This window comes from Oncorhynchus mykiss, chromosome 2 (genome assembly GCF_013265735.2).
Source record: "Oncorhynchus mykiss isolate Arlee chromosome 2, USDA_OmykA_1.1, whole genome shotgun sequence".
NCBI lineage: Eukaryota > Metazoa > Chordata > Actinopteri > Salmoniformes > Salmonidae > Oncorhynchus > Oncorhynchus mykiss.
In genome coordinates, this window is record NC_048566.1 from 15,093,977 (window position 1) to 15,119,721 (window position 25,745).

The window sequence follows — 25,745 nt, forward strand, 5'->3', positions numbered from 1 at the left end:
ATGAAATTGGAACGTAAAGAAAGAAAGACAAAATTCATCCATTTGTTCTGAATGAATATTGTTTCCTGTTTCATTCATCTTTGTGTACACAGTGTAAATAGTGTATTATAGCTCTGGGGTTGTGACACCCTGCATCCCTATAGGAAGTGGTTATTTGGAAGCTTATGCAAATCAATACCAATCTTTTCCAAGAAATTAAAAATGTACTTTTTTTTCATTGAACTGAGGAATTCATCTTTTAAAGCTTTAGTGAAATTTTGTAAACTATTTTTTTTGTCAATCTCCGTGCGATACCTTGGAAGTGTGTTGCAATGAGCTTAAATGTGTTTATCAACAATATAGTTTATATTCAAAACCGGGATTTCTGTATTTTAATTTAAGGGGCATTGATAAGTGCTGTTGACTTGTGAGATGGTGTGAGTGGTGTAGGTGCATGTTGGCTTGTGTTTGCTGGAGTGTGTGAGGGAATGGAATAAATGAAAGGCAGTCTCTGGGGTTGTATATTCTTCTAATGTGCATACTGCCTGAGGGCTTGGTTATCCACTCTTCTGATCTGTGGTCATCATTACCTTGTGTCAGTGATGTCTGTATCATGTCTCAGATTCACAGGAACTGACACCACACCTGTCCTGTCTACGGATACTCCTGGTTATGTCATAAGCCTTTCTCCATCCCGACCCACACCAATCTATTTATCAATCCCTCTTCTCCTCCCTTCATCCCCCCCCAGTATGCTGCTGTTCTAACTAATAATAACTACTAGGATCCCTGGGGACTGGCCCAAACCAGCCAACGATTCCCACGACCCCTCACAACCAGACACAGCTTATTTTGCTAACAGACACACACAGTCTTGTTTAACTATCCTTGTGGGGACCAAACAATTGATTCATATTCAAAAATCTAATTAACCTAACCTTAACCCCCTAGACCTAATCCCTAATTCTAACTGTAAACCCTAAACCTAAAGTAGAATCTTCCTTGTGGGGTCCAGCAAAATGACCCTAGTTGGGATATTAAAACCAAAAAAACACACACAGAGCGTAATGCTCTGGCTTACTGCTTCTGAAACATCAAACTACTCCAAAAAGAAAAGTGTGCGCATAGTATAGAGTCAAGTCAAAAGGCAACAAACATTTTGGCATATTTACTTATCGGGAATTAATGAGGACCAAGATCTCGCATGCGCCGTAGTAGCCTACTCGCCGCTTTAAACCAAGGCTGGACAGATGTTAAGCAGCCTGGTTGAGGGGTGAAACTTCGGGAAAAGATTTTAAAGAGGGAGCTGAAGAGTCAACGCTGACCATATTAATGTAGGGACAAAATAAATAACGGGCATCATGTTGAGAAAATAGTTCCAGATATGTCAACAGCAGGAGCGACGCGGAAATGTCCACAACCGAGCAACAGCCAAATCGAGGCAAGTAACCATTATCGGAACGTTCTCAAAAATCAGAGCGCAGCACATGAAAAGCAAGTGTTACTTGTTAATTTTAGTTTGTATTTGGTCAATAGTGTTGACTTACTTTTTAAAACATTATTCAGACATCCCCAATGTCAAAAAGGCTTTAGCGTCAGATAACCATAAATTAAAAGATTACCGTTACATTGCATACGGAATCGGACAACGCAACTCCGCTCTCTCTCGAGAAAAGTTGTCGAGGGTCTGCTACAATGTTGCACAAGTTCAACCCTTCGATTAACGTTTTTGACCGATGTTATTGCCATCATTTATACAATGTTATGTAAAATCTACAATTTCTGAACTTTTTGTAATCTTTACTAAATGTCTCGTTTTTTTGCATTCATGTTCTTTGTTTAAGTGACGGAATGATTGAATGTTATGTTCAAGGAAAGCCCCAAATCAGACGAAATTACTTTATGTGAAATCTAATAGAAGCTACATCTGGGACTTGGTCAATTGAGAGTTACCACTGGGACCATATATTATCAATTTAGGTCAGAATTGGACGCCATTGATATGTCTGTCTTGACAGTGCTTTATTTAATTGTTTACATAGGCTATTGTGGAATATTTAGTTCGAGTTTAAATGTGACGGCTACAGTGAACGGGCTTGTGTACAGGGTAATCTAGCGTGGAGTTTAGAAGGGGGCGCGAGAGACTCACATACTGCATCTCATTAACTCCTGGGGTTCTTATCACCTCTGTCACTTCCTGTTGTTTACAAAGTCAACTCTCAACAACTCTCACCCCACCCTTTTCCCCCTGTCTTTTTTCTCTTCCTCTGATTTAACCCCTTTCTCTTCCCCATTACCACCCTCTCTGTCCTGTCCTCATCCTCTCTCTGTCCTGTCCTCATCCTCTCTCCCTTCCTCCCTCTCCTGTCCTCGTCCTCCCTTTTTTCTCCTGTCCTCGTCCTCTCTCTCCCCTGTCCTCGTCCTCCCTCTTTCTCCTGTCCTCGTCCTCTCTCCTGTCCTTGTCCTCTCTCCTGTCCTTGCCCTCCCTCTCTCTCCTGTCCTCGTCTTCTCTCTCTTGTCCTCGTCCCCTCTTTCCTGTCCTCTTTCTCTCTCTCCTGTCAACGTCCTCTCTCTCCTGTCCTCGCCTCCCTCTTTCTCCTGTCCTCGTCCTCTCTCCTGTCCTCTACCTCTCTCTCTGTCCTGTCCTCATCCTTTCTCTGTCCTGTCCTCATCCTCTCTCCCTTCCTCCCTCTCCTGCCCTCGTCTTCCCTTTTTTCTCCTGTCATCGTCCTCTCTCTCCTGTCCTCGTCCTCTCTCTCCCCTGTCCTCGTCCTCCCTCTTTCTCCTGTCCTCTGTCCTGTCCTCTACCTCTCTCTCTGTCCTGTCCTCATCCTTTCTCTGTCCTGTCCTCATCCTCTCTCCCTTCCTCCCTCTCCTGTCCTCGTCCTCCCTTTTTTCTCCTGTCTTCATCCTCTCTCTCCTGTCCTCGTCCTCTCTCTCCCCTGTCCTCGTCCTCTCTCTCCCCTGTCCTCGTCCTCCCTCTTTGTCCTGTCCTCTACCTCTCTCTCTGTCCTGTCCTCATCCTTTCTCTGTCCTTTCCTCATCCTCTCTCCCTTCCTCCCTCTCCTGTCCTCGTCCTCCCTTTTTTCTCCTGTCATCGTCCTCTCTCTCCTGTCCTCGTCCTCTCTCTCCCCTGTCCTCGTCCTCTCTCTCCCCTGTCCTCGTCCTCTCTCTTTCTCCTGTCCTCTGTCCTGTCCTCTACCTCTCTCTCTGTCCTGTCCTCATCCTTTCTCTGTCCTGTCCTCATCCTCTCTCCCTTCCTCTCCTGTCCTCTCTTTTTTCTCCTGTCATCGTCCTCTCTCTCCTGTCCTCGTCCTCTCTCTCCCCTGTCCTCGCCTCCCTCTCTCTCCTGTTCTCGTCTTCTCTCTCTCTTGTCCTCGTCCCCTCTCTCCTGTCCTCTTTCTCTCTCTCCTGTCAACGTCCTCTCTCTCCCCTGTCCTCGTCCTCTCTCTCCCCTGTCCTCGTCCTCTCTCTCCCCTGTCCTCGCCTCCCTCTTTCTCCTGTCCTCGTCCTCTGTCCTGTCCTCTACCTCTCTCTCTCTAGCCTTTCTCTGTCCTGTCCTCATCCTCTCTCCCTTCATCTCTCTCCTGTCCTCGTCCTCTCTCTCCTGTCCTCGTCCTCTCTCTCCCCTGTCCTCGCCTCCCTCTCTCCTGTCCTCGTCCTCTCTCCTGTCCTTGCCCTCCCTCTCTCTCCTGTTCTCGTCTTCTCTCTCCCTGTCCTCGTCCTCACTCCCTCTCTCGTCCTCGTCATCTTTCTCTCTCTCCTGTCCTCGTCCTCACTCCCTCTCTCTCCTGTCCTCGTCATCTTTCTCTCTCTCCTGTCCTCTTTCTCTCTCTCCTGTCCTCTTTCTCTCTCTCCTGTCCTCTTTCTCTCTCTCCTGTCCTCTTTCTCTCTCTCCTGTCCTCTTTCTCTCTCTCCTGTCCTCTTTCTCTCTCTCCTGTCCTCTTTCTCTCTCTCCTGTCCTCATCCTCTCTCTCCTGTCCTCATCCTCTGTCCTGTCCTCATCCTCTCTCCTGTCCTCACCCTCCCTCTTTCTCCTATCCTGTCCTCGTCCTCCCTCCCACTCCTGTCCTCGTCCTCACTCTCTCTCCTGTCCTCATCCTCTCTCCTGTCCTCATCCTCTCTCCTGTCCTCGTCCTCACTCCCTCTCTCTCCTGTCCTCGTCCTCACTCCCTCTCTCTCCTGTCCTCGTCCTCACTCCCTCTCTCTCCTGTCCTCGTCTTCGCTCTCTCCTGTCCTCGTCTTCTCTCTCTCCTGTCCTCGTCCTCTCTCGCTCCTGTCCTCGTCCTCTCTCCTGTCCTCCGTCCCTGTCTCTCCTGTCCTCTCTCTCCTGTCCTCCCTCCCTCTCTCTCCTGTCCTCGTCTCTTCTCTCTCCTGTCCTCGTCTTCTCACTCTCCTGTACTCATCCTCTCTCTCTCCTGTCTTCATTCTCCCTCTTTCTCCTGTCCTCGTCTTCTCTCCATGTCTATCCTGTCTTTGTCCTTGCTTTCTCTCCTGTCCTCATCCTCTCTCTCTCTCTTTCTCCTGTCCTCGTCTTCTCTCTGTCTCCTGTACTTGTCCTCTGTCTATCCAGTCTGTGGTAGAGGATGACAGCAGCGGGGTCCAGTGGAGCGGTCAACGCCGTCTGCACCCAAGACTCCTCCCACTCACCTAAGACAACCTGCCCACAAACCACATGGCCCTGCCCACTCTGCTTCCCACGGCAACAGAAGGATGAGCTCGAAGTCAGACTCCGCCTCCGCTCCCCTCCTGGGGCGTGGCTACTAGCGGGCGTTGTCGTGGTGATGGTGGGAATGTTTGTGGCCGTGGCCGGGTATGCTAGCTCCACCCCTAACCCTGTGGGTGGGCGAGGCAGCTCCCACAGCGAGCGAATGAAACTGCTCGGCCCTGTCGTGATGGGCATCGGCCTGTTCATCTTCATCTGTGCTGGAACCTTGCTGTATGAGAACCGGGACCGTGAGAACCGAGAGCGTGAGAACCTTGAGAACCCTGAGGAGCAGGGGAAACGCAAACACAAGAAAACAAGGGAATGGCGCCGGGAGAACCGTAATTATGAGGATGTGGAACAGGGGAACCAGAGAGAGCCCTCAGACAGACACTCCCCTCTCCCTGAGGAGTGCCCGCCCCCCCTGCCTCCCAGAGTGCCTAGACAGGAGGGGTCAGAGTTGAACGTTCTCTCTGTGGGGGCGCTGAGCTCACTGCTACCAGGGGAGGGACAGGGGCGTGAAGAGAGAGTCAGAGAGGTGGGGGGTAAAGGGGGGTCAACCCTGCTGACCAGAGTCCTGCACCACCAGGACCCCCCCTCCTCCTGTCCCTCCCCAGCCCCTTCCTCTGTGTACTCTGACTCCTGTAACTCCAGTGAGATCAACTATAACGTTCAGACAGGCTCCCCTATCCACTCTATTCTCCAACTCTGAGATACTACTGTACTCACATCTGTACACGCTTTTCTAAATAAATGCACCACATATTTCTCCATCTCTCTCTGTGGTTTCTATAGGCTGTAGATGCAGTGGAGTGTGTTGGGCATCTCTCTCTACCCCTCTAGGATGGGCAGGGCCAGGGGGAGACAGGGCTAGGTGACGTCAGCTAGTTGTTGTGTAGTAAAGTCTCTCTCAGGGGTGTTTGACTGTATTTGGGCTTAGGGGAGGATTCCACTGCAGACAGTGACTGTAGTGCCATCCTGAATGATGCACGCACACACACTAAATACGGCCAGACATTCCACTATGGAACAGGCTGCTTTGGAGAACTTTGATTCATGATGTCGTTTTAACTGTAACTCAAAGTTTTATCTAATATTAGTGACTCTGTTTGTCATGGCTGTTCTGCTATAGGGTTTCTGTTTACACACACCCAAACTTGGCTCAAGAGATGGACGGAAATCATAGCAATGAAAACAAAGTTAATGCCTTCTCATAGTTGGCTGTTGGCTGTCTACATGCTTACTCTTTACTTGAGTTAGATGTTACTACCCACTGGCCAATAACTGGTCGAATCCACGTTGTTCCACTTCATTTCAACAAAACATTTGCAAAAAGTCATCAACGTAAGGCAATTGCGTAATTTTCCCAACTTTTAACCCAAATCCAATGTCATTGTGAATTTGTTTTGTTGAATTCACGTTAGCTGACAACTCTACCAAATGTGCCCAGTCTGTTTGCAGTGCATATATGAAGTATATCTTTGCAGTGTGTATGCAGCAAAACTTTGGTCTTTAAGGTACACAAAACCATTAGGAAGTTAGACTGGGTTTAATTGAATAGAGCCCACAGACACAGATGCAGTAAAAGGGGGGAGGAGGAGGGAGAGATGAAGGGGAGAGAGGGAGGGGGGGGTTTAATTGTCCTGAGTGTTCTCCTCCAGCCTCCAATTACACTGTAGAACCGACCAAGGGTTTTTTATTGGTATTTCAGGACTGCAGAGTATTTCCTCTGTTGTTCAGACACATGCTGGGATAATGCCATTGAGATTAGTGAGGAACGCCAAGACTGCCTTGCCCTGCACGGCCAGACACATGTACACGACACAGGCACAACACACACACACAACCGCATGCATGCTTTCACACATGCTAAACCTCTCACACCTCGTACTGCTTTTGAACCCATTAACCCCTGTTCACCACCAGTGACACTACCAGGGATAGACCAGTACTTGGTTTCTCACTTCTGACTATGCTAAAACTGGGAAGTGTGTGTTTTTTGTGAGTTTAATGCAGCAGCTGAATTATGTGGTCAGTCAGTGTTTGATTGCTGGACTGTAATCCTGAACATCAGATTAAATTCACATGTAATCCCTGCCTGACCCTAACACTTACTCTCACAATGCTCCACCTATGGCCTCCCATAACACACACAAGCACACACCCTCTGTCCCACACGGAGATAACCTGTGCATTGTATTTCTACTCTTGCTGTTGCCTAGGTTTGTTTAACTGTCTCAGTCTGTCTCTGTGTTACGCAATCCCACAAACAGGACAGTTGTTTTAGTCTCCCTCTAATGTCAGTCATACATTTTATTAGAGTTTATGCAGGATCAGTACTGTGGGACTAGGAGCACTGTCTCTAAGCTGCTTAACTCCTCGCTGAGTCAGACACGTGTGTTTTACCGAGGAGGGAGACCCTACTGGGGTTACAGGACCAGAGACAGAGTGCTGAATCCTAACATCAATCCTAACATGCAAATCACAACTTTGTGCAAATATCCCATTGATCAGTAGATAGTCAGGATCTCAAGTTAGTGTTTCAACTTGGCACCGCAACAACACCTGGGACACCTGTGACCCACAGCAACAACACCTGGGATTCACAGCAACAACACCTGGGGCACCTGGGATTCACAGCAACAACACCTGGGACACCTGTGACCCACAGCAACAACACCTGGGACATCTGTGACCCACAGCAACAACACCTGGGACCCACAGCAACAACACCTGGGACATCTGTGACCCACAGCAACAACACCTGGGACCCACAGCAACAACACCTTCACATAAAGTAGGATTTCAATAGCGCCCCCCTTCATGTGGTAGACCATTCAGTCAAGTACAGATGTCCATTAGTCATCTAACCCTCATTGTTGATTTAGGACATCTCATTATTCCCTTTGAGGTGTTTAAACATGTTCATGAAATAATGAAGTGTAACAGGCTTTTTCCAGCGGCCCTGCGAGATAACCTAATCCTCCCCACCTGTTCTTTCCTTTGTAACTTTAAATTAATATTTTTTTGCTTTTCGTAGTGTATTTTTGTAATTACACGGCTCATCTGTAAAATAAACCCTGGTCTCAGCATGACTCCCTGTCAAAATAAAGGTGAAATCAAACAAATATTTAGATCCCACATAAGGAGCATTTCTAAGAATCCAACAGCTGTTTCTCAAAAAACATTCTCTCTGATGATGCTACGGTGTTAGTTTAATATGGGGGGAAGTGCAGATATTTTCATGAGCTAGTGAATAGTGACTAGTCAAAGTAGCCCAGACTAGTTACAGACAGATCTTTGTCTGAGCTGATTGGTTAACTAAATGTCTTAGCTTTACAATAACACAGTTAAGTACTTAAGTAAAAATACTTTAAAGTACTAATGAAGTCGTTTTGAGGGGTATCTATACTTTACTATTTAGCAGTGTGACCTGACTATTAAAAAAACAAGGAAATTATGCCATCTGGTTTGCTTATTATAAGGAATATGAAATTATTTATACTTTTGATATTTAAGTATAATTGAGCAATTACATTTACTTTTGATACTCAAGTAATATTTTACTGGGTGACTTTTACTCACGTCATTTTGTATTACGGTATCTTTACTTTTACTCAAGTATGACAATTGGGTACTTTTTCCACTACTGCAATAACATGCCCCGGATCAGAGCTATCTATATACTGTATATATATATTTAGACAGCTTATAGAGAGCCTCTGTCTTTACCTCTCTGCTCCGGATGGCTGGTCCACTGCGCAGTGCTGCCTCTGACAACAACAGTGATTGGTCTGTGAGAATAGACAGGTATAATGCGTCTTAATCCAATTCTAGCTACAGGGGTGCCTACTCCTACTGTCACAATGGAGCTCATTGACTTCCTCAGGGACACTCCTCATTTTGTGGTCTCAACTGGCCCTTCTCTGGATAGTTTGAAGGATTTATTTCTGAAATGAGGGGATTGATGCTCTGTGTTTTTGCCCTGGCGATGTTAACAGCTTCTGCAGGTAAATCGAGATGAATTGGTCTTTCTCTGATCTGGGTCATAGTATTTAGGTAGGCTATACTTTAGGTATGGGATGTGAAGATTTTCACACAGAATGTGGGGGACATAAAATTGAAATGTTATGTTGTTTAACACCAACTACAGACCCGGGTCATTGTAAATAAGATTTTGTTCTTAGCTGACTTGCCTTGTTAAATACATCAAATAAAAAACTCAACTGCTACAGCACATAAGATATATATATATTTAAATGTGTGTTCATAAAGCATACATAACACGTCAATAAGAACATAAACATGACATTGTAGCTACACAGAGCCTCCATGAACATATTCACTACGAAAATAATTATATTATGATGTCATACAAATGTCAGTATCAGTTTTATACAAATACTGGGATTGTTCTGATTGAAGAGGATGGGCTTTTCATGTCTTTAAACACCTCCACCAGTCCTGCAGTCGCTCTCCTGAAGGTAGTTGTGCTTTTTTTACTGAAAAAAGGTTGGGTTGGGTGACTCTATGTTTGGGATGATTACTGGAAGAGAAGATAATTACTGGAAGAGAGTTAAGTTGAGGTTGAGTTGGGTGACTCTATGTTTGGGATGATTACTGGAAGAGAAGATAATTACTGGAAGAGAGTTAAGTTGAGGTTGAGTTGGGTGACTCTATGTTTGGGACAGAGGAGGCTGGTGGGATGAGCTATAGGAGGAATGGAATGAATGGAACAGAGTCAAACATGGTTTTCATATGTTTGATACCAATCCATTGATTCCATTCCAGACATCACATTGAGCCCATCCTCCAATAGCTCCTTCCACCAGCCTCCTCTGGTTTAGGATGATTACTGGAATTAGTTTTAGGTAGCTATTGTAATCCATATAGTAATCGTTAGGTCCACTGTAGTCCTGGTGTGTGCATGCAGGTCTTTGTTCCAACCCAGTGATATAACAAACACTGGATGAAATACTTCCTAGTTCTAGTTGGTGAGTTTGTGCAAACACAACCCTCTAGCCAATTAGTGTTCACCTGAGCTGGCAGGGGCTAACAAGCTAACAGGATGAGAGGGGCTGATGACCAGAGATTAGGAACATCACTGAAACTCAGGGTTTGGATTAGCACTAGGAGCTGCTCCCACCAGAGGTGGATAGCCATGCCAGGTGTTAATGGAGCAACAGTATAGCTGGACTAGCTAGCTATAAGTAATAAGTCTAACCCGAATTTGTACATAGGGTTAGACTTACCACCTAAACCTAATTTCCACCTACTTTAGGTGCTCAAAGTGCTTTACAAACTTACCTCATCCACCATTAATGCTTTTCAGTAGAGGGATGCATTGTGGTATGCTGCTGGCAGATGAACACAAGACACAGCTACCTAAGAACGTTACCTGACTAAACTACTTTAGTTTCCCCTCTTACTGTAACATCTTGGTGCTCTATAGAGACAGTCTTCTGTAGTCTACTATAGACACAGCCTTCTGTAGTCTACTATAGACGCAGTCTACTATAGACGCAGTCTACTATACACGCAGTCTTCTGTAGTCTACTATAGACGCAGCCTTCTGTAGTCTACTATAGACGCAGTCTTCTGTAGTCTACTATAGACGCAGTCTTCTGTAGTCTACTATAGACGCAGTCTTCTGTAGTCTACTATAGACGCAGTCTACTATACACGCAGTCTTCTGTAGTCTACTATAGACGCAGTCTTCTGTAGTCTACTATAGATGCAGTCTTCTGTAGTCTACTATAGACGCAGTCTTCTGTAGTCTACTATAGACGCAGTCTTCTGCAGTCTACTATAGACGCAGTCTTCTGCAGTCTACTATAGACGCAGTCTTCTGTAGTCTACTATAGACGCAGTCTTCTGCAGTCTACTATAGACGCAGTCTTCTGTAGTCTACTATAGACGCAGTCTTCTGCAGTCTACTATAGACGCAGTCTACTATAGACGCAGTCTACTATAGACGCAGTCTTCTGTAGTCTACTATAGACGCAGTCTTCTGTAGTCTACTATAGACGCAGTCTTCTGTAGTCTACTATAGACGCAGTCTTCTGTAGTCTACTATAGACGCAGTCTTCTGTAGTCTACTATAGACGCAGTCTTCTGTAGTCTACTATAGATGCAGTCTTCTGTAGTCTACTATAGACGCAGTCTTCTGCAGTCTACTATAGACGCAGTCTTCTGTAGTCTACTATAGACGCAGTCTTCTGTAGTCTACTATAGACGCAGTCTTCTGCAGTCTACTATAGACGCAGTCTTCTGTAGTCTACTATAGACGCAGTCTTCTGTAGTCTACTATAGACGCAGTCTTCTGTAGTCTACTATAGACGCAGTCTTCTGTAGTCTACTATAGACGCAGTCTTCTGTAGTCTACTATAGACGCAGTCTTCTGCAGTCTACTATAGACGCAGTCTTCTGCAGTCTACTATAGACGCAGTCTTCTGTAGTCTACTATAGACGCAGTCTACTATAGACACAACCTTCTGTAGTCTACTATAGACACAGCCTTCTGTAGTCTACTATAGACGCAGTCTTCTGTAGTCTACTATAGACGCAGTCTTCTGTAGTCTACTATAGACGCAGTCTTCTGCAGTCTACTATAGACGCAGTCTTCTGCAGTCTACTATAGACGCAGTCTTCTGTAGTCTACTATAGACGCAGTCTTCTGTAGTCTACTATAGACGCAGTCTTCTGTAGTCTACTATAGACGCAGTCTTCTGCAGTCTACTATAGACGCAGTCTTCTGTAGTCTACTATAGACGCAGTCTTCTGTAGTCTACTATAGACACAGTCTTCTGTAGTCTACTATAGACGCAGTCTTCTGTAGTCTACTATAGACGCAGTCTACTATACACGCAGTCTACTATACACGCAGTCTTCTGTAGTCTACTATAGACGCAGTCTTCTGCAGTCTACTATAGACGCAGTCTACTATAGACGCAGTCTTCTGTAGTCTACTATAGACGCAGTCTTCTGTAGTCTACTATAGACGCAGTCTACTATACACACAGTCTTCTGTAGTCTACTATAGACGCAGTCTTCTGTAGTCTACTATAGACGCAGTCTTCTGCAGTCTACTATAGACGCAGTCTTCTGTAGTCTACTATAGACGCAGTCTTCTGCAGTCTACTATAGACGCAGTGGGTACCGCCAAAGATGCCGTGAGCTACCTTGGATGTGAGTAAGATAGTGACCCATCAGGTGAGAGTATGGCCTTTATCTCTCACAAAGGTTAACCAAAAAGTAAGGTTTCTGCCAAGGAGATAATGTTTTCATGATAGGAAAATACTGTAGACACTGGCAGGGCCCCTTGTGGAGTGTCATTTTGATTCGATAATTGATTATGTGTGTGCCTCGAATAAGCTTCAGAAAACTAAGAATAAGCAGTGGTGGAAAAAGTACCCAATTGTCATACTTGAGTAAAAGTTAAGATACTTTTAATTGAGTCATTTTATATTAAGGTGAGTCACCCAGTAAAATACTTGATTCAAAGTCTAAAATTATTTGGTTTTCAATATACTTAAGTATCAAAAGTACATGTAATTGCTAAAATATACTTAAGTATCAAAAGTACATGTAATTGCTAAAATATACTTAAGTATCAAAAGTACATGTAATTGCTAAAATATACTTAAGTATCAAAAGTCAAAGTATAAATAATTTCAAATTCCTTATATTAAGCAAAGACGGCACCCTTTTCTTATATTTTTAATTTACGGATAGCCAGGGACACACTCCAACACTCAGACATCATTTACAAATGAAACGTGTGTTTACCAGATCAGAGTCAGTAGGGATGACCAGGGATGTTCTCTTGATAAGTTTGTGAATTAGACCATTTTCCTGTCCTACATTTATTTGGGTGTCAGGGAAAATGTACGGAGTAAAAAGTACATCATTTTCTTTAGGAATGTAGTGAAGTAAAAGTTGTCATAAATAGTAAAGTACAGATACCCCCAAAAACTACTGAAGTAGTACTTTCAGGTATTTTTACTTCAAGTATGTTACACCACTGAGAATAAGATAGTCAGTCACAGTGTGTACAATGCGATCTTGCCCACCTTTCATATTATTTGCCAAAGAGGGTCACAATAGAAATAAACCTTCAATCTTTTTTCATGTCTGTAATGTTGTCTCCGTCAGGAGCAGCCTTCGACTTTAAATGATCAATTCTATCAATAAAACACTCATGACTTGTAGCGATTATGTCCCTGTATGAGAGGGTACTGTATATGATATTACCCTGTGGTCCCAGATGAAGATGATCAGGAGGAGCAACGGGAGGAGGGGCCTCTGCAGTGTTTCCGCTGTGACCTGGGCTTCTGGGATGCCTGCTACACCACCAAAACCAACTGCAATATCGGAGAGAAGTGCTACACTGGCCGAGGGAAGGCAGGTGGGTCACATGGATAGACATGGCCGGCGGGTGCTGTGTGTGTGTTTTCTGGTGTGTGGGACATTACGGTGCTGGGTTTTGTGGATTTTTGGCAGAGAAGTGTGAAGCAGAGCATATTAGTGTGTTGACAGTGTCTATGTGTGTTAACTGTGTGTGTGTTTCTGTAGGTGATGTGTTGGAAGTTAAGTTGCTGGGCTGTGTCAAGGCGAAGGAGTGTGAGCTGGTGACCAATGTGGAGCTCTTCTCCAACACAACCATTTACATGATGACCAGGCACTGCTGCAACACACACTTCTGCAACACCGGACACACACTACCCCTCAACACACTCCTCTCCCTGTCACTGACTACAATAACCATCATCCACCTCTCCTCTCCCTGACAGTGACTACAATAACCATGATCCTCACCTTCAACAGACTACAATAACCACCATGCATCATAAAGTCCCCAGCAGCACACATTTATTCAATTTTCTTAATTCTGTTAATATTCTGTGTTTATTTGTCAAGGAATATGGACAGTAATTAACATATGTAGATGTGCCAGATTGAGACAAAAGTCTCATGTTAGAAGCTGTCTCTGGGCTTGGGAAAATTGGTTAGATGGTTATATGGAATTCAATTTTGAATAAATGTAATTTTCTCATTCTGTTGTTGGCATAAACTAGAAAAGGAGACAGAAAATAAAATCCAATCATATTTATTGAACATTTTGAATTGTAACTGAATAACATAATTTGAATTTACATTGTCCTCAATCTTGGTTGGGATATTTTAAACACGTCAAAATTACTTTTATGTTCTCCTCCAAACCGAAATATTTCCATAGAGAATACTACAGTATTTCCCATTGACTTTAGTGTTATGGTAAATCCTAAAGTAGTATGCATCAATCTCTCAGACCCATATTCACAGATCTAGGATCATCTTAACCTCTCTAAAACCATCAGCATCTTGGGGCAACTTCCTCCTACAGTCAGTGAAGCTGAGGTCATACTGGTTGGTATACAGTAGTGTTGATGTTAGACAGACAACAGTAGTGTTGCTGTTAGAGCAGGTCTCCTCCAGAGGGAAGCAACTCCTCCTTCATGTAGCGCTGCAGATCCACACTCTGGTCCTCAAGGTTCACACACAGAAACTTCTTCACCACACAAACACACCTGACAGGGACACACACACAAAGAAAACACCTGTGGGTGATTATGCGTATGTATTGCAGGCAGAATAACTTATATAAATGTTCATCTGAGCCATCTTTGTTCCAGGTGAATGGTAACAGCTGAATAAGATGAGAAAAAGAAGAAACCTGCACACTGATCTTGATAGTATCACTGCTCTTGATAGTATCACTGATCTTGATAGTATCACTGATCTTGATAGTATCACTGATCTTGATAGTATCACTGATCTTGATAGTATCACTGCTCTTTAAAAACTTTACGTATCGACTTCTAGACCTTCCTCAGAGCGTTTGTGAGTGTTTATAATTAGCCACCTTACGTAGACATTGATCCCCCCCACATCCGTTCAATGCATCAAATGGGGTTGTTGTCGAGGGAAAATAAGCAAGTGTTACCAAATATAACAATGTGCATTTATTTCATAACTATTCTAATAACGTGTGTAAAACCACAATGAGGACATCGATTCATAAATCATTGGTTACAGTGCAAGAAAAAATATTAAGAGTAAACTGAAGTGGAGGCATTCATTCATGTTCACATTTACATGCATTCTTTTATCTCAACTTATTTAAATGTAAAATCTGGCTTTAGAGTCTCACCTGCACATTGACCCGGTACAGGTACTCCTCGTATTTAGCCTCGTTATTGTTGTTATTGTGTTACTATTTCCTTTTTACTGAGGAAATATTTGCTTTATTCTAACTCTGCACTGTTGGGAATGGGCTCGTCAGTAAGCCTTACACTGTCTACCCCTGTTGTATTCGGCCAAGAACATTTGATTTGACTTTGTGTGTGTGTTCACTGTGAGTGTGTGACTTACTTGTTTGCCAGCTCCTCTGTAGATGGTCGGTCGATGCGTTTAATGGTCTTTCCTGTTCTGTACAGTTCAGATACCTACACAAACACATACATAACTTACTCTTAGTTTGCATTTCTGTTGAAAAAAATGTGATGCCTTATTGTACTTGTGTGCATAGACACAGGAAGTAGTTTGGGAGTGTGGGGGCTGCGTTATATATTCATTTTTGGTAGAAATAAAATTGTTTAAAAAAATATTTGAGGGTGGGTGCTGGAAAAATATTTTTTGGCTGCATTACAGATGCTATATCAGTCCGTTAATACAGAACTATTAAAGATGGAGTGCACTACTTTTGTGGAGAAAAAAATAAATATAGTTTGTATCCTGTTTAGTGAATGATTACTGTGAGTATTAATGGAGTTTAGGCCATGAAACTGTGTGGATGCTCATTTAGAAAGGTTGACCTAATCAGATAAGAGGAAATTGCCTAGGATCAAATAGCAGGGTCAGGCCCAGGACAATGAAGATGGACGGGGTGTGATTCTGACATCTAGCTAAACAAAGTGAGCACCATGGAGATTCCACAGGGGAAAACAGGGAAACTCATTGGGGTTATAAAATGTATAGCTGGGGAGGTGACACCTGCAAGAGGGTGGGGACCAAAAGGAGGGAAGAGTATAAGATGTTTTGTGAACTTTCTAAATGCATGCACTCAGCTGACTGTATCCTTGGTATTAAACACTTAACTTCTCTTGAGCTTTTGGTCTCAATTCATAATTGCAAATAGGTTGCAATTGCATTTTTCTTTTCAACAAATGGAAACAGAATGCGCCTGAGCTCAATTTCGAGTCTCATAGCAAAAGCGTCTGAATACTTATGTAAATAAGGTATGTTTTTTATTTGTAATAAATGTGCAAAAATGTTTTTAAAAAGCTGTTTTCGCTTTGTCATTATGGGGTATTGTGTGTATTTAAGGCTGTAATGTAACAAAACGTGGAAAAAGTCAAGGTCTGAATACTTTCCGAATACACTCTCTATATATATATGCACCCCTAAATCCCACAGCTATGCTAGTGTGTGTGTGGTGTAGCGTACCTCCACTCCTCTCCGTACGAGGCTGGGGGGAAGGCCTGCCAGTGTAGCGATGTTGGCTGCGTAGCTGGAGCGACAGATCCCCTCCTTCAGCTGGTACAGAAACACCAATTCATCCCCATCCACCGCTGTCTCCAGAGTCTACACACACACACAAAAATCAAGGCTGGGATTCAGTCCAAGGCATGCTTAGGGCAGACAATACACTTTTTAAAGGGTTTTCCCCCAACAAATCCCAGCCTTACATACTGAAAGACACACACACACACACACACACACACACACACACACACACACACACACACACACACACACACACACACACACACACACACCAGTAGTGACAGCAGGCCTGAGGAAGGTAGGAGACCCAGCTGTAGCAGACTGTGGAAGTTAGTGGCCAATAGAATGTGAGGAACCTCGGCTGGAACTCTTTTCAGCCAATGAGAGATAGATGCCGCCAGAAGGGAAAGCCCATCCACCTGGTGAGAAACAGTTCAACAGTTTACTTGGACCCACATTGAAACACTGAAACATAGAAAGACCCAAAGAAAGGCAAATAACTGGGCAGTGTAAGAGAGACCTTTCTCCTCCATCCCTCCTTTCATGTCTCTCACGTGTTTCCTCCCTCTTTCCCTCTCTCTCACCGTGTTAGTTCCTTTCCCAAACTCATCAATCAGGACCAGTGAGTGACCGCTGCTGTGGTTCAGAGCATGAGCCATCTGTAGCAGACATACACACACATACGTGTATGACACACTGAGAATAAGTAAATGCATGTGTGTCTGTAGTGCAGTGGTGTAAAGTATTTAAGTAAAAATACTTTAAAGTACTACTTAAGTAGTTTTTTGGGGGGTATCTGTACTTTACTATTTATATTTGTGAAACCTTTACTCCACTACATTCCTAATGAAAATAATGTAAGTTTTACTCCCATACATTTTCCTGGACACCCAAAAGTACTTGTTACATTTTAAATTATTAGCAAGACAGGAAAATAGTCAAATAAACGCACTTATCAAGAGAACGTCCCTGCCTACATACTGCCTCTGATCTGGCGGACTCACTAAACACACATACTTTGTTTGTAAATGATGTCTGAGTGTTGGAGTGTGCCTCTGGCTATCAATATTAAAAAATAAATAATAATAATTGTGCCGTCTGGTTTGCATAATATAAGGAATTTGAAATTATTTATACTTTTACTTTTGATACATAATGTAATTTTTTTGGTTGATCTGACCAAATTCACATAGAATTGTGAGTTATAGATCTTTCATTCCCATTGAAAGCAAGTCTAGGAAGCGATAGATCTGTTGTATGTGGGCTATTTCTATGCTTCGCGTTCTTAAATTTGTTTTTGCGTCTTTCACTTTTGGTTTTGTACACCAGCTTCAAAAAGCTGAATATACAATAGTTTTGGTTACGGAAAATATATTTCACAGCGGTTTAGATGATACAATGATTCTCTACACAATGACTGCTTGTTTTGTCACATAAACTGAAGGCAAACTATTTGGATTTTAGCATCCAGGAAATGGTGGAGCGATTTATGAATAGTGCATCTTGATCTTTAAGTATATTTTAGCAATTACATGTCATTTTAATACTTAAGTACATTTAAAACCAAATACTTTTATAATTTTACTCAAGTAGTATTTATATCCTGCCTGGTTGGCCCTGACCGGGGCTATCGTTGGACAGGGACAGTGTTCCCCCCCCCACGTCTCAAACTCCAGTATCTATACTGCAATAGTCTATGTGCCGGGGGGGCTAGGGTCAGTCTGTTATATCTGGTGTAATTCTCCTGTCTTATCTGGTGTCCTGTGTGAATTTAAGCATTCTCTCTCTCTCTCTCTCTCTCTCTCTCTCTCTCTCTCTCTCTCTCTCTCTCTCTCTCTCTCTCTCTCTCTCTCTCTCTCTCTCTCTCTCTCTCTCTCTCTCTCTCTCTCTCTCTCTCTCTCTCTCTCTCTCTCTCTCTCTCTCTCTCTCTCTCTCTCTCTCTCTCTCTCTCTCTCTCGTCATTTTCTATTAAGGTATATTTACTTTTACTCAATTATGACAATTTGGTACTTTTTCCACCATTGGCATAGTGTGTATGTGTGTGTGTACCTGGTTGAGGTCTATCATGAAGGTGCTGAGTCCTACAGACACAGATTCTCTGCTCTGCATGCGTGTGAAGATTCCGTCCACCAGACCAATCTCTGCCTCCTTCGCTGGCACGTCAGAACCAATCAGAGCCATGAACACAATCAGACCCACCTGACCCAGCCAATCAGAAGGAAGAGGAAACAATCTATCCTGAAACAACTCAAGAACTTTATCTGTCTTTGACACTTTCTGTGTGTGTGAGAGTGAGTGTGAGTAAGTGAGTGAGTGAGTGTGTGTGTGTCCTTGCCTGTTTGAGGTAGATGCTCTTGCCAGATGAGTTGGGCCCGGTGATGATCTTGACCCGTCCACGAGTCTCAGAACTCAGGAAGGAGTTAGACACAAACATAGGAGAACACAACTCCAACAGAGGGTGTCTGAGAGAGTGAGAGAAAGAGAGATCTGAGCAACAACAACCCTTATCTGCCTCTCTAACCGCCTCCCTGGATACCCTAGGGGTTCATACAGGCGTCTAGCCAGCTGGAATGGGGTCCGAGTGTGCGTACCTGGCCTGTCTGAGTGTTATCCTGTGGTGGTTGGCCAGAGTGGGGGTAGTGTATCCATACTCCTGGGAGGCATGGCTCAGTGCCATCAGACAGTCCAGCTCAGCACTCAGATCCAGAACCTACACACACACACGTAGCATAATCCCACAAAAAGGTAAGTGTGCACACAGAGATACCGCTTAAAGACGCACACCTTGTACAGACAGGCGCTTCTCCCCAGCACTGTGGTCTGTAGCTGTGTCATAACCGCTGTCTCCATGTCTGAGAGAGAGAGAGAGAGAGAGAGAGATTCAGACATGTAGAAAGTATGGTCTACTTTTTTTCCAAAAGAGTTTCTTTGGTTGTACCCTAGAGATCTTCACGTTTCAACCTGTACCCGAATACCCGATCCGGGACCCGAGCAGGTACGGATCCTGAATTGTAAATAACGTCACGGGTCTGATCTCATGATTGTCACAGGTCTTGGGTACGTGTAATTTTAACTGACTTGTCCGGAAGGGCCTGTAAATATCAGAACGCGACTGCTGCAGCAGAGAGGCAAGACAGAAATTGTATAATTTATGCTGCTGGTCATGCTTTTCAGAAGAGTGGAGATTGGTGCGTGTAGCTTGTTGTTGGCCAATCATAAGTTATCAAAGTGCCAATAGGCTACAGTCATAGTCTCCATGTGAGGCAAAAGTTAGGAGATATCTAATCAAAGGAAGATGGAATTAAAAGGCAGACTGCTACTTAAAAGGCAGACTGCTCCTTAATATTTTGAAAAGAGTTTATGTTATTTGTAACTGTAGGATGAGAACGCGCACGCACTGCAGCATCAGTTAGCATAGCTAGCTAACGTTACTAGCTTCTCGTCCTGGTTTGATTTCGTCCAAGACTGGTACTACGTAATCATATTGGATCAAATCAAATTGTATTTGTCATATGCACTGAAAACAACAAGCCCTTAACCAACACTGCAGTTCAAGAAATAGAGTTAAGAAAATATTTACTAAATAAACTAATGTAAAAAATAAAAAAAATCTTAAAAGATAATAAGAAAATGACATAACAATAACGAGGCTATATACAGGGGGTACCGGTACCGTGTCAACGTGCGGGGATACAGGTTAGTCGAGGTAATTTGTAAAGTGCATAGAAAATAAACAATGTAAATAGTCCAGGTGGTTATTTGATTAATTGTTAATAATAGCAGTCTTATGGCTTGGGGGTAGAAGCTGTTAAGGAGCCTTTTGGTCCTAGACTTGGAGCCCCGGTACCACTTGCCATGTGGTAGCAGAGAGAACAGAGAGGACTTTGACTTGGGTGGGACCGGAGTCTTTGACAATTTTTTGGGCCTTCCTCTGACACCGCCTAGTATATAGGTCCTAGATGTCAGGAAGATTGTCCCAATGATGTACAAGGCCGTACGCACTACCCTCTGTAGAGCCTTATGGTCAGATGTCGAGCAGTTGCTATACCAGGTGGTGATGCAACCAGTTAGAATGCAGCTGTAGAACTTTTTGAGGATCTGGGGACCCATGCTAAATCTTTTCATTCTCCTGAGGGGGAAAAGGTGTTGTCGTGCCCTCTTCACAAGTGTCTTGGTGAGTTTGGACCATGATAGTTTGTTGGTGATGTGGACACCAAGGAACTTAAAACTCTCGACCCGCTCCACTTCAGCCCCGCGATATTAATAGGGGCCTGTTCGGTCCTCCTTTTCCTATAGTCCCAGTTGTCTTGAAAGCACCATAAATCCAGAGAATGCCAGACTGATGACAAAATTTGCCCACAAAGGACCGCCGCGCCACCTTCCTGTTCAAGTGAGCACAGCACAACAAGGTGAGTCCGAAAATGTCTTGTATGCTGCTGCATAAATTATGTAATATGGCAGGGAGATATGTATACTATAGCTAAGAAAGTAATACTAAGTGTATGTTGTGTAGTAAGACATTAGCAGCCCATGTGCCTCACCCAAATAATTTGGTCTATTTTCACTTAATTTTGTTCTGACTTGGAGGTGCACATGTAGCCTATAACCTGTTTTTTAGAAATGTAATCATTGAATATTGTAAGACCTTTCATTGTCTGCTTATATATGCCCCCTTTATTTATCCTACAGCTTTGACTTGGTGTAGGTGCCACCAACCCCGTGGTATATATATTTATATTCCGGTCTCTGACATTGCTTGTTCTGATATGTATTTTTCTGGATTATGTGTGTCCCCATTTTAGAGAGGACAGAGAGAGAGACAAGAAAAGGAGCGAGAGAAAGAGGGCGGAGGGCTGACAGCCTGACCTTTGGTGTCACAGTGTAAGTCTCCCAGCAGGTCATCTAGCTCCTTGGTTCTCTGACTGCGGTAGTGCAGACGCTCCTCAGACAGAAACTAAACACACACAGTGAGAACATACACACATCATAAACTCACACTCACAGTGGGAGCAAACATACACATGTATCATACACGCACCATGAAGTCAAGGCCCTCTATCTCAAAGTCCTCTTTCTCCACCATGCTGGGCAACCGAGGGACCGAGAGCAGGAACCCTATCTGAGAGAGAAATAAATAAATAAATAAATTATGTTGATAGGATAGGACATCCAGATTACAATTTAACCTCATTTTATGGATATTTAGAAAGCATTGGCATCCTGTTGATCCTGACAGTCAGCAAGGTACACTTTAGATGTATTTGTTTAGCATTTAGCATCCTTGTTAGCATGTAAACCAGGGATGGGTGACCCCATGATGGATGTCAGATCAGGGGGATGTAGACAGACCGTAGTAGTAGATGTCAGACCAGGGGGATGTAGACAGACAGTAGTAGTAGTAGATGTCAGACCAGGGGGATGTAGACAAACAGTAGTAGTAGATGTCAGAACAGGGGGATGTAGACAGACAATAGTAGTAGATGTCAGACCAGTGGAATGTAGACAGACAGCAATAGTAGATGTCAGACCAGGGGGATGTAGATGACGCAGCAGGAGGGGATGCGGGTGTCCAGGTGCTCCAGCTCTCTGCGAGCCACGTCCGTCAGGAAGTCAGACAGTCCCATCATCCTCCTCTTCTCTGGCAGAGAAAGAAGACGGAGGTGAGTAAGATTACCCTAACCTTCTCCTTACCTTAACCATCAGCTAACCCTAACCTTCAACTAACATAACCCTAACCTTCAACAAACATAACCCTAACCTTCAACAAACATAACCCTAACCTTCAACAAACATAACCCTAACCTTCAACAAACATAACCCTAACCTTCAACAAACATAACCCTAACATAACTCTAACCTTTATCATTCCCTAATGTTATGAACACTCACTCTCGTCTATAGCAGGGTCCACATTGGGTTTGACAGTGAAACGGTTTTCTGCTAAACTGCCCTCAAAGTCCACCTATACAAGACACAAATCACAGAATAAAATGAGAATGAAACACATTGACATCCAGAACATGGGAGCTGCACCTGACGTGTGTACTGTGTGTCCCACCACTCTGCTGATGAGCGAGGCGATGTAGTAAAGGTCATCTGAGAATCCCTCACTGATCTCCTGGAAGAGTTGGATGGACTGAGGCAGGGAGCGCACTGTGTCCCTGATACACACCGCACTATACACTGTCTACAACACAGACACACACACAAACACACACTATTCACAATGCACCGTAGATTGTCTAATACACATACAGACATGCTATTCATATAGATAGATGGCCGTAGAACTCCTACCTTGTAGAGACCCTGCCAGTCAGAGACTTTGGTGTGAGACAGAGACATCGAACGCAGGAGAGTCTACAGCAGGAGAAATAATACTCTTTATTACAGAAAATTCATACTCATCACTGATGTTGCAGACTGAGGCGTGCATGGCGCTGAGGGGTAAAGTTCACAGGCCATGGTTACCGGGATGTTCCTGATGTTGCGTAGGGAGGACTGCAAAGTGTTTAGGGAGTCAGAGTTGCGTGGACAGGAGAAGAATCTCACAACTTCCTGTCTCCTGTTTAACACCGCCAGGTCACGAGTAGGCCTCAGAAACCACTGGCTGAGAGGGAGAGAGGATTTCACAATAACCAACATCTAGCAGAACAAGGAGGGATAGAGATTATGACTACGCACCACAAACAGGTACTGAGGTATTGATTATGTTTCTCAGATATAATCTGTGTGTGGTTGGTTTCTGACACTTCAACCATGAGAACAGGTTTTCCTCACCGAAGCAGTTTGGAGCCAAACTTGCACCTGCAGTGATTCAGTATCCCTGAAACAGAGACACCAACACCCATGACATCATCACTACAGGAAACACAACTGAGAGATCACCACTTCTCATAATGCGAGTGTGAGAATGTACTGACATCACATCAGATCATTAACTTCCCATAATGTGTGTTACCATAGAGACTGAGCCCTTCCTTCTCCCCAGACTGCAGCTTGTACACAGAGGGGTGCAGCTCCGACTTGAAGATCTGCAGCACGCTGGAACACACACACACACAACAAACATGGCAGAGAGTGTGTGTGTGTGTTTGTGTTTGTCTCCAGGGGGACTGACCTGTAAGTATCCTGGTCCACGTACACTACGTCTTTCCTGTAAGAGGAATAAAATTCAGATGTGAAAAAAACATTCAACCACAATACCTATACACAACTGACCTGATCTCTCTGTATGTGTGTGTCTTACAGTGTGTAGGTGTGGAACTGTAAGATGGGGACTCCCACACTGCTGTCCTCTAGCTCCACTCCCACTCTCCTCTTGTCCAGACACTTCAGCAACGCACCTACTGACCGCAGCTATGACACACATACAAATAAAAACACACACACGCACAACATTTTCAATTTAATCTCAAATGTCAGTGTGAGGTTATTTTCCTGGAACAAGGGGGAGAACTCACCATGAGGGGGGAGGAGAACTCACCATGAGGGGGGAGGAGAACTCACCATGAGGGGGGAGGAGAACTCACCATGAGGGGGGAGGAGAACTCACCATGAGGGGGGAGGAGAAGGAGATGCAGGAGGAGAGGTAGGAGATTCTCTCTCTCTCGGAGACAGCGGGAGGAAGGAAGGGAAAATGGGCAGACAACAGCCTCTGCTTACTGACCTCCAGACCTGTGGTAAAAAGAGGGAGAGAGAGAATCTGTAACTGAAAACTTGACTATTGATGTTCAAAAGTTACACTGAGAACAATACCTAGTGTATTACCACAGGCAAGGCAGCTGTTCTTACCAAAGTCCACATAGGGATAGGTCACCACCTCAGGCCTGTAGTCTGGGTTGGCTCCTGGAAGCAGGGAGGAGAGAGGGAGTCAGAAAGAGAGAGGGTGCAAATGTATAAAGATTTTTTAGCATTAACCTTTACCCTCCACCTTAACCATCACCCCTCCCCGGCCAGCCTAAAGTTTTCCCTTCCCCAGTCCTCCCTGTGCGGTGCTCCTCCTCACCCAGTCCCTGCATGAACTGGACCATGCAGCGTTCCTGCTTAGCACTGGTAATGATCACATGAGGGCTCACCTCCTGGACCACTGAGAGAGGGAGGGGGAGAGGGGAGGGGGTAGAGTCAGGGGACCGGGGAAAGGAGAGGAGAAGAAGAGAACGGGGGGAGGGGGAGAGGACGGGGGAGGGAGAGGAGAAGGAGACAGGGGAGAAGGGGACCAGGGGGAGGGAGGGGGAGAGGGGGGAGGGGGGAGAGGGACAGGGGGACGGAGAAATGTGTTTGGGTCAGTTAGTAGTTTAGGTGGGTACTGACTACCTCTGGTTAGTGTATGTAAGTGTATGTGTTTAACTTTAGTATATACCTCTGGCCAAAAGTTGGAGCTCGTGGTTGTCTGAGGTGTCAGGCATGTAGTGCAGAGTGAAGTCTCTGCTGTCATAGAAACACAACCCCAACTGCCCATGCTGGGCAAACACACTCAGCAACACCTGGACACACACACACACATTATCTTAATCTGCCTTGGCCCATTGTTTGTAGTTTGTATAGCCCACATGACATGTGTGTGTGTGTGTGTTCACTGTTGCTCTCACCTCATGTGATTCTTCCTCCTCCTCCTCTTCTCCATTCATATTTGGGAGCCCTGACAGGCATCTTACTGTGACATCACCAGGCACCGCCATATACTCTCTAGGCTACACAAAGACACGCAGACAACTTTGGCCTGAACTTTGTCACGTCAATCATTATATCATAATTTGGCTAGTTTGCTAACGTAAACTACTTTGAATTTCACTTATGTAGTAGACCTAGCCCTTTCCGTTTACAGACATATATAATGTGCGCCTCAGTTATGGCATGTCCGTTAGTTAGCAATTTACCGGTGGTCTATCACAACTGACTTTAACGTTTACTCGGCTTTTTGCTGCTGTGTGAGTAGTTGATTTTAAGCGCGTCTCTCAGGGTGATCTGGCACCGGGCGCGAGGCATGTCAAGCGCGCTAAATTCATCCCCACGTGCGCTGTCCTGGCTGCAGCAGAATTAAAGCCAAATATGTATCCTACTATATATGGAGAAAAAAAATAGAAAAAAGGCACAGCACACCAACATCAAGACCTCAACTGTAAAGTATTGCGGAGGGAGCATCATGGTTTGGGGTTGCTTTGCTGCCTCAGGTCCTGGCTAGCTTGCTATCATCGACAGAAAAATGAATTCCCAGGTTTATCAAGACATTTTGCAGGAGAATGTTAGGCTCTCTCTTCACCAATTGAAGATCAACGGAAGTTGGGTAATGCAACAGGGCAACTACCCAAAACACAGAAGAAAATCAACAACAGAAAATTCGCCTTCTGGAGTGGCCCAGTCAGAGTACTGACCTTTTTATTATGGAATGGTCTACCGTATCAAAGACTTTTGCCAAGTCAATAAAAATAGCAGCACAATATTGCTTAGAATCAAGGGCAATGGTGACATCATTGAGGACCTTTATGGTTGCAGGGACACATCCATAACGTTT

The 25,745-nt window shown here is 44.3% G+C and overlaps 2 protein-coding genes across 3 annotated transcripts; one reads left to right on the forward strand and one right to left on the reverse strand.

The window, feature by feature from the left end:
- The first annotated feature begins 919 nt into the window (after window positions 1–919).
- On the forward strand, window positions 920–14,504 carry LOC110508003. Of its 2 annotated transcripts, XM_021588447.2 has the most exons (4): window positions 920–1,420; window positions 4,553–7,481; window positions 12,951–13,091; window positions 13,259–14,504. In XM_021588447.2, exon 2 carries the CDS (start codon window positions 4,566–4,568, stop codon window positions 5,394–5,396), a length of 831 nt encoding a protein of 276 aa, XP_021444122.2. In that variant the 5' UTR covers window positions 920–1,420; window positions 4,553–4,565; the 3' UTR covers window positions 5,397–7,481; window positions 12,951–13,091; window positions 13,259–14,504. The 2 variants fall into 2 exon arrangements, with proteins under 2 accessions (XP_021444122.2, XP_036794635.1); XM_036938740.1 differs by lacking the exon at window positions 920–1,420 and having other exon boundaries at window positions 4,443–7,481.
- On the reverse strand, window positions 13,778–25,465 carry LOC110520773 (mutS protein homolog 5). Its single transcript, XM_036938789.1, has 26 exons — window positions 25,111–25,465; window positions 24,823–24,924; window positions 24,594–24,717; window positions 24,240–24,320; window positions 24,026–24,079; window positions 23,787–23,908; window positions 23,481–23,590; window positions 23,352–23,387; window positions 23,193–23,275; window positions 23,012–23,057; window positions 22,703–22,841; window positions 22,529–22,591; window positions 22,290–22,418; window positions 22,121–22,193; window positions 21,760–21,869; window positions 21,270–21,350; window positions 21,098–21,185; window positions 19,016–19,083; window positions 18,823–18,941; window positions 18,567–18,693; window positions 18,281–18,430; window positions 16,816–16,890; window positions 16,504–16,650; window positions 16,172–16,309; window positions 15,098–15,171; window positions 13,778–14,253 (listed from the first exon to the last, which is right to left on the reverse strand). Exons 2-26 carry the CDS (start codon window positions 24,910–24,912, stop codon window positions 14,142–14,144), a joined length of 2,439 nt encoding a protein of 812 aa, XP_036794684.1. The 5' UTR covers window positions 24,913–24,924; window positions 25,111–25,465; the 3' UTR covers window positions 13,778–14,141.
- Between the last annotated feature and the right edge of the window lie 280 nt (window positions 25,466–25,745).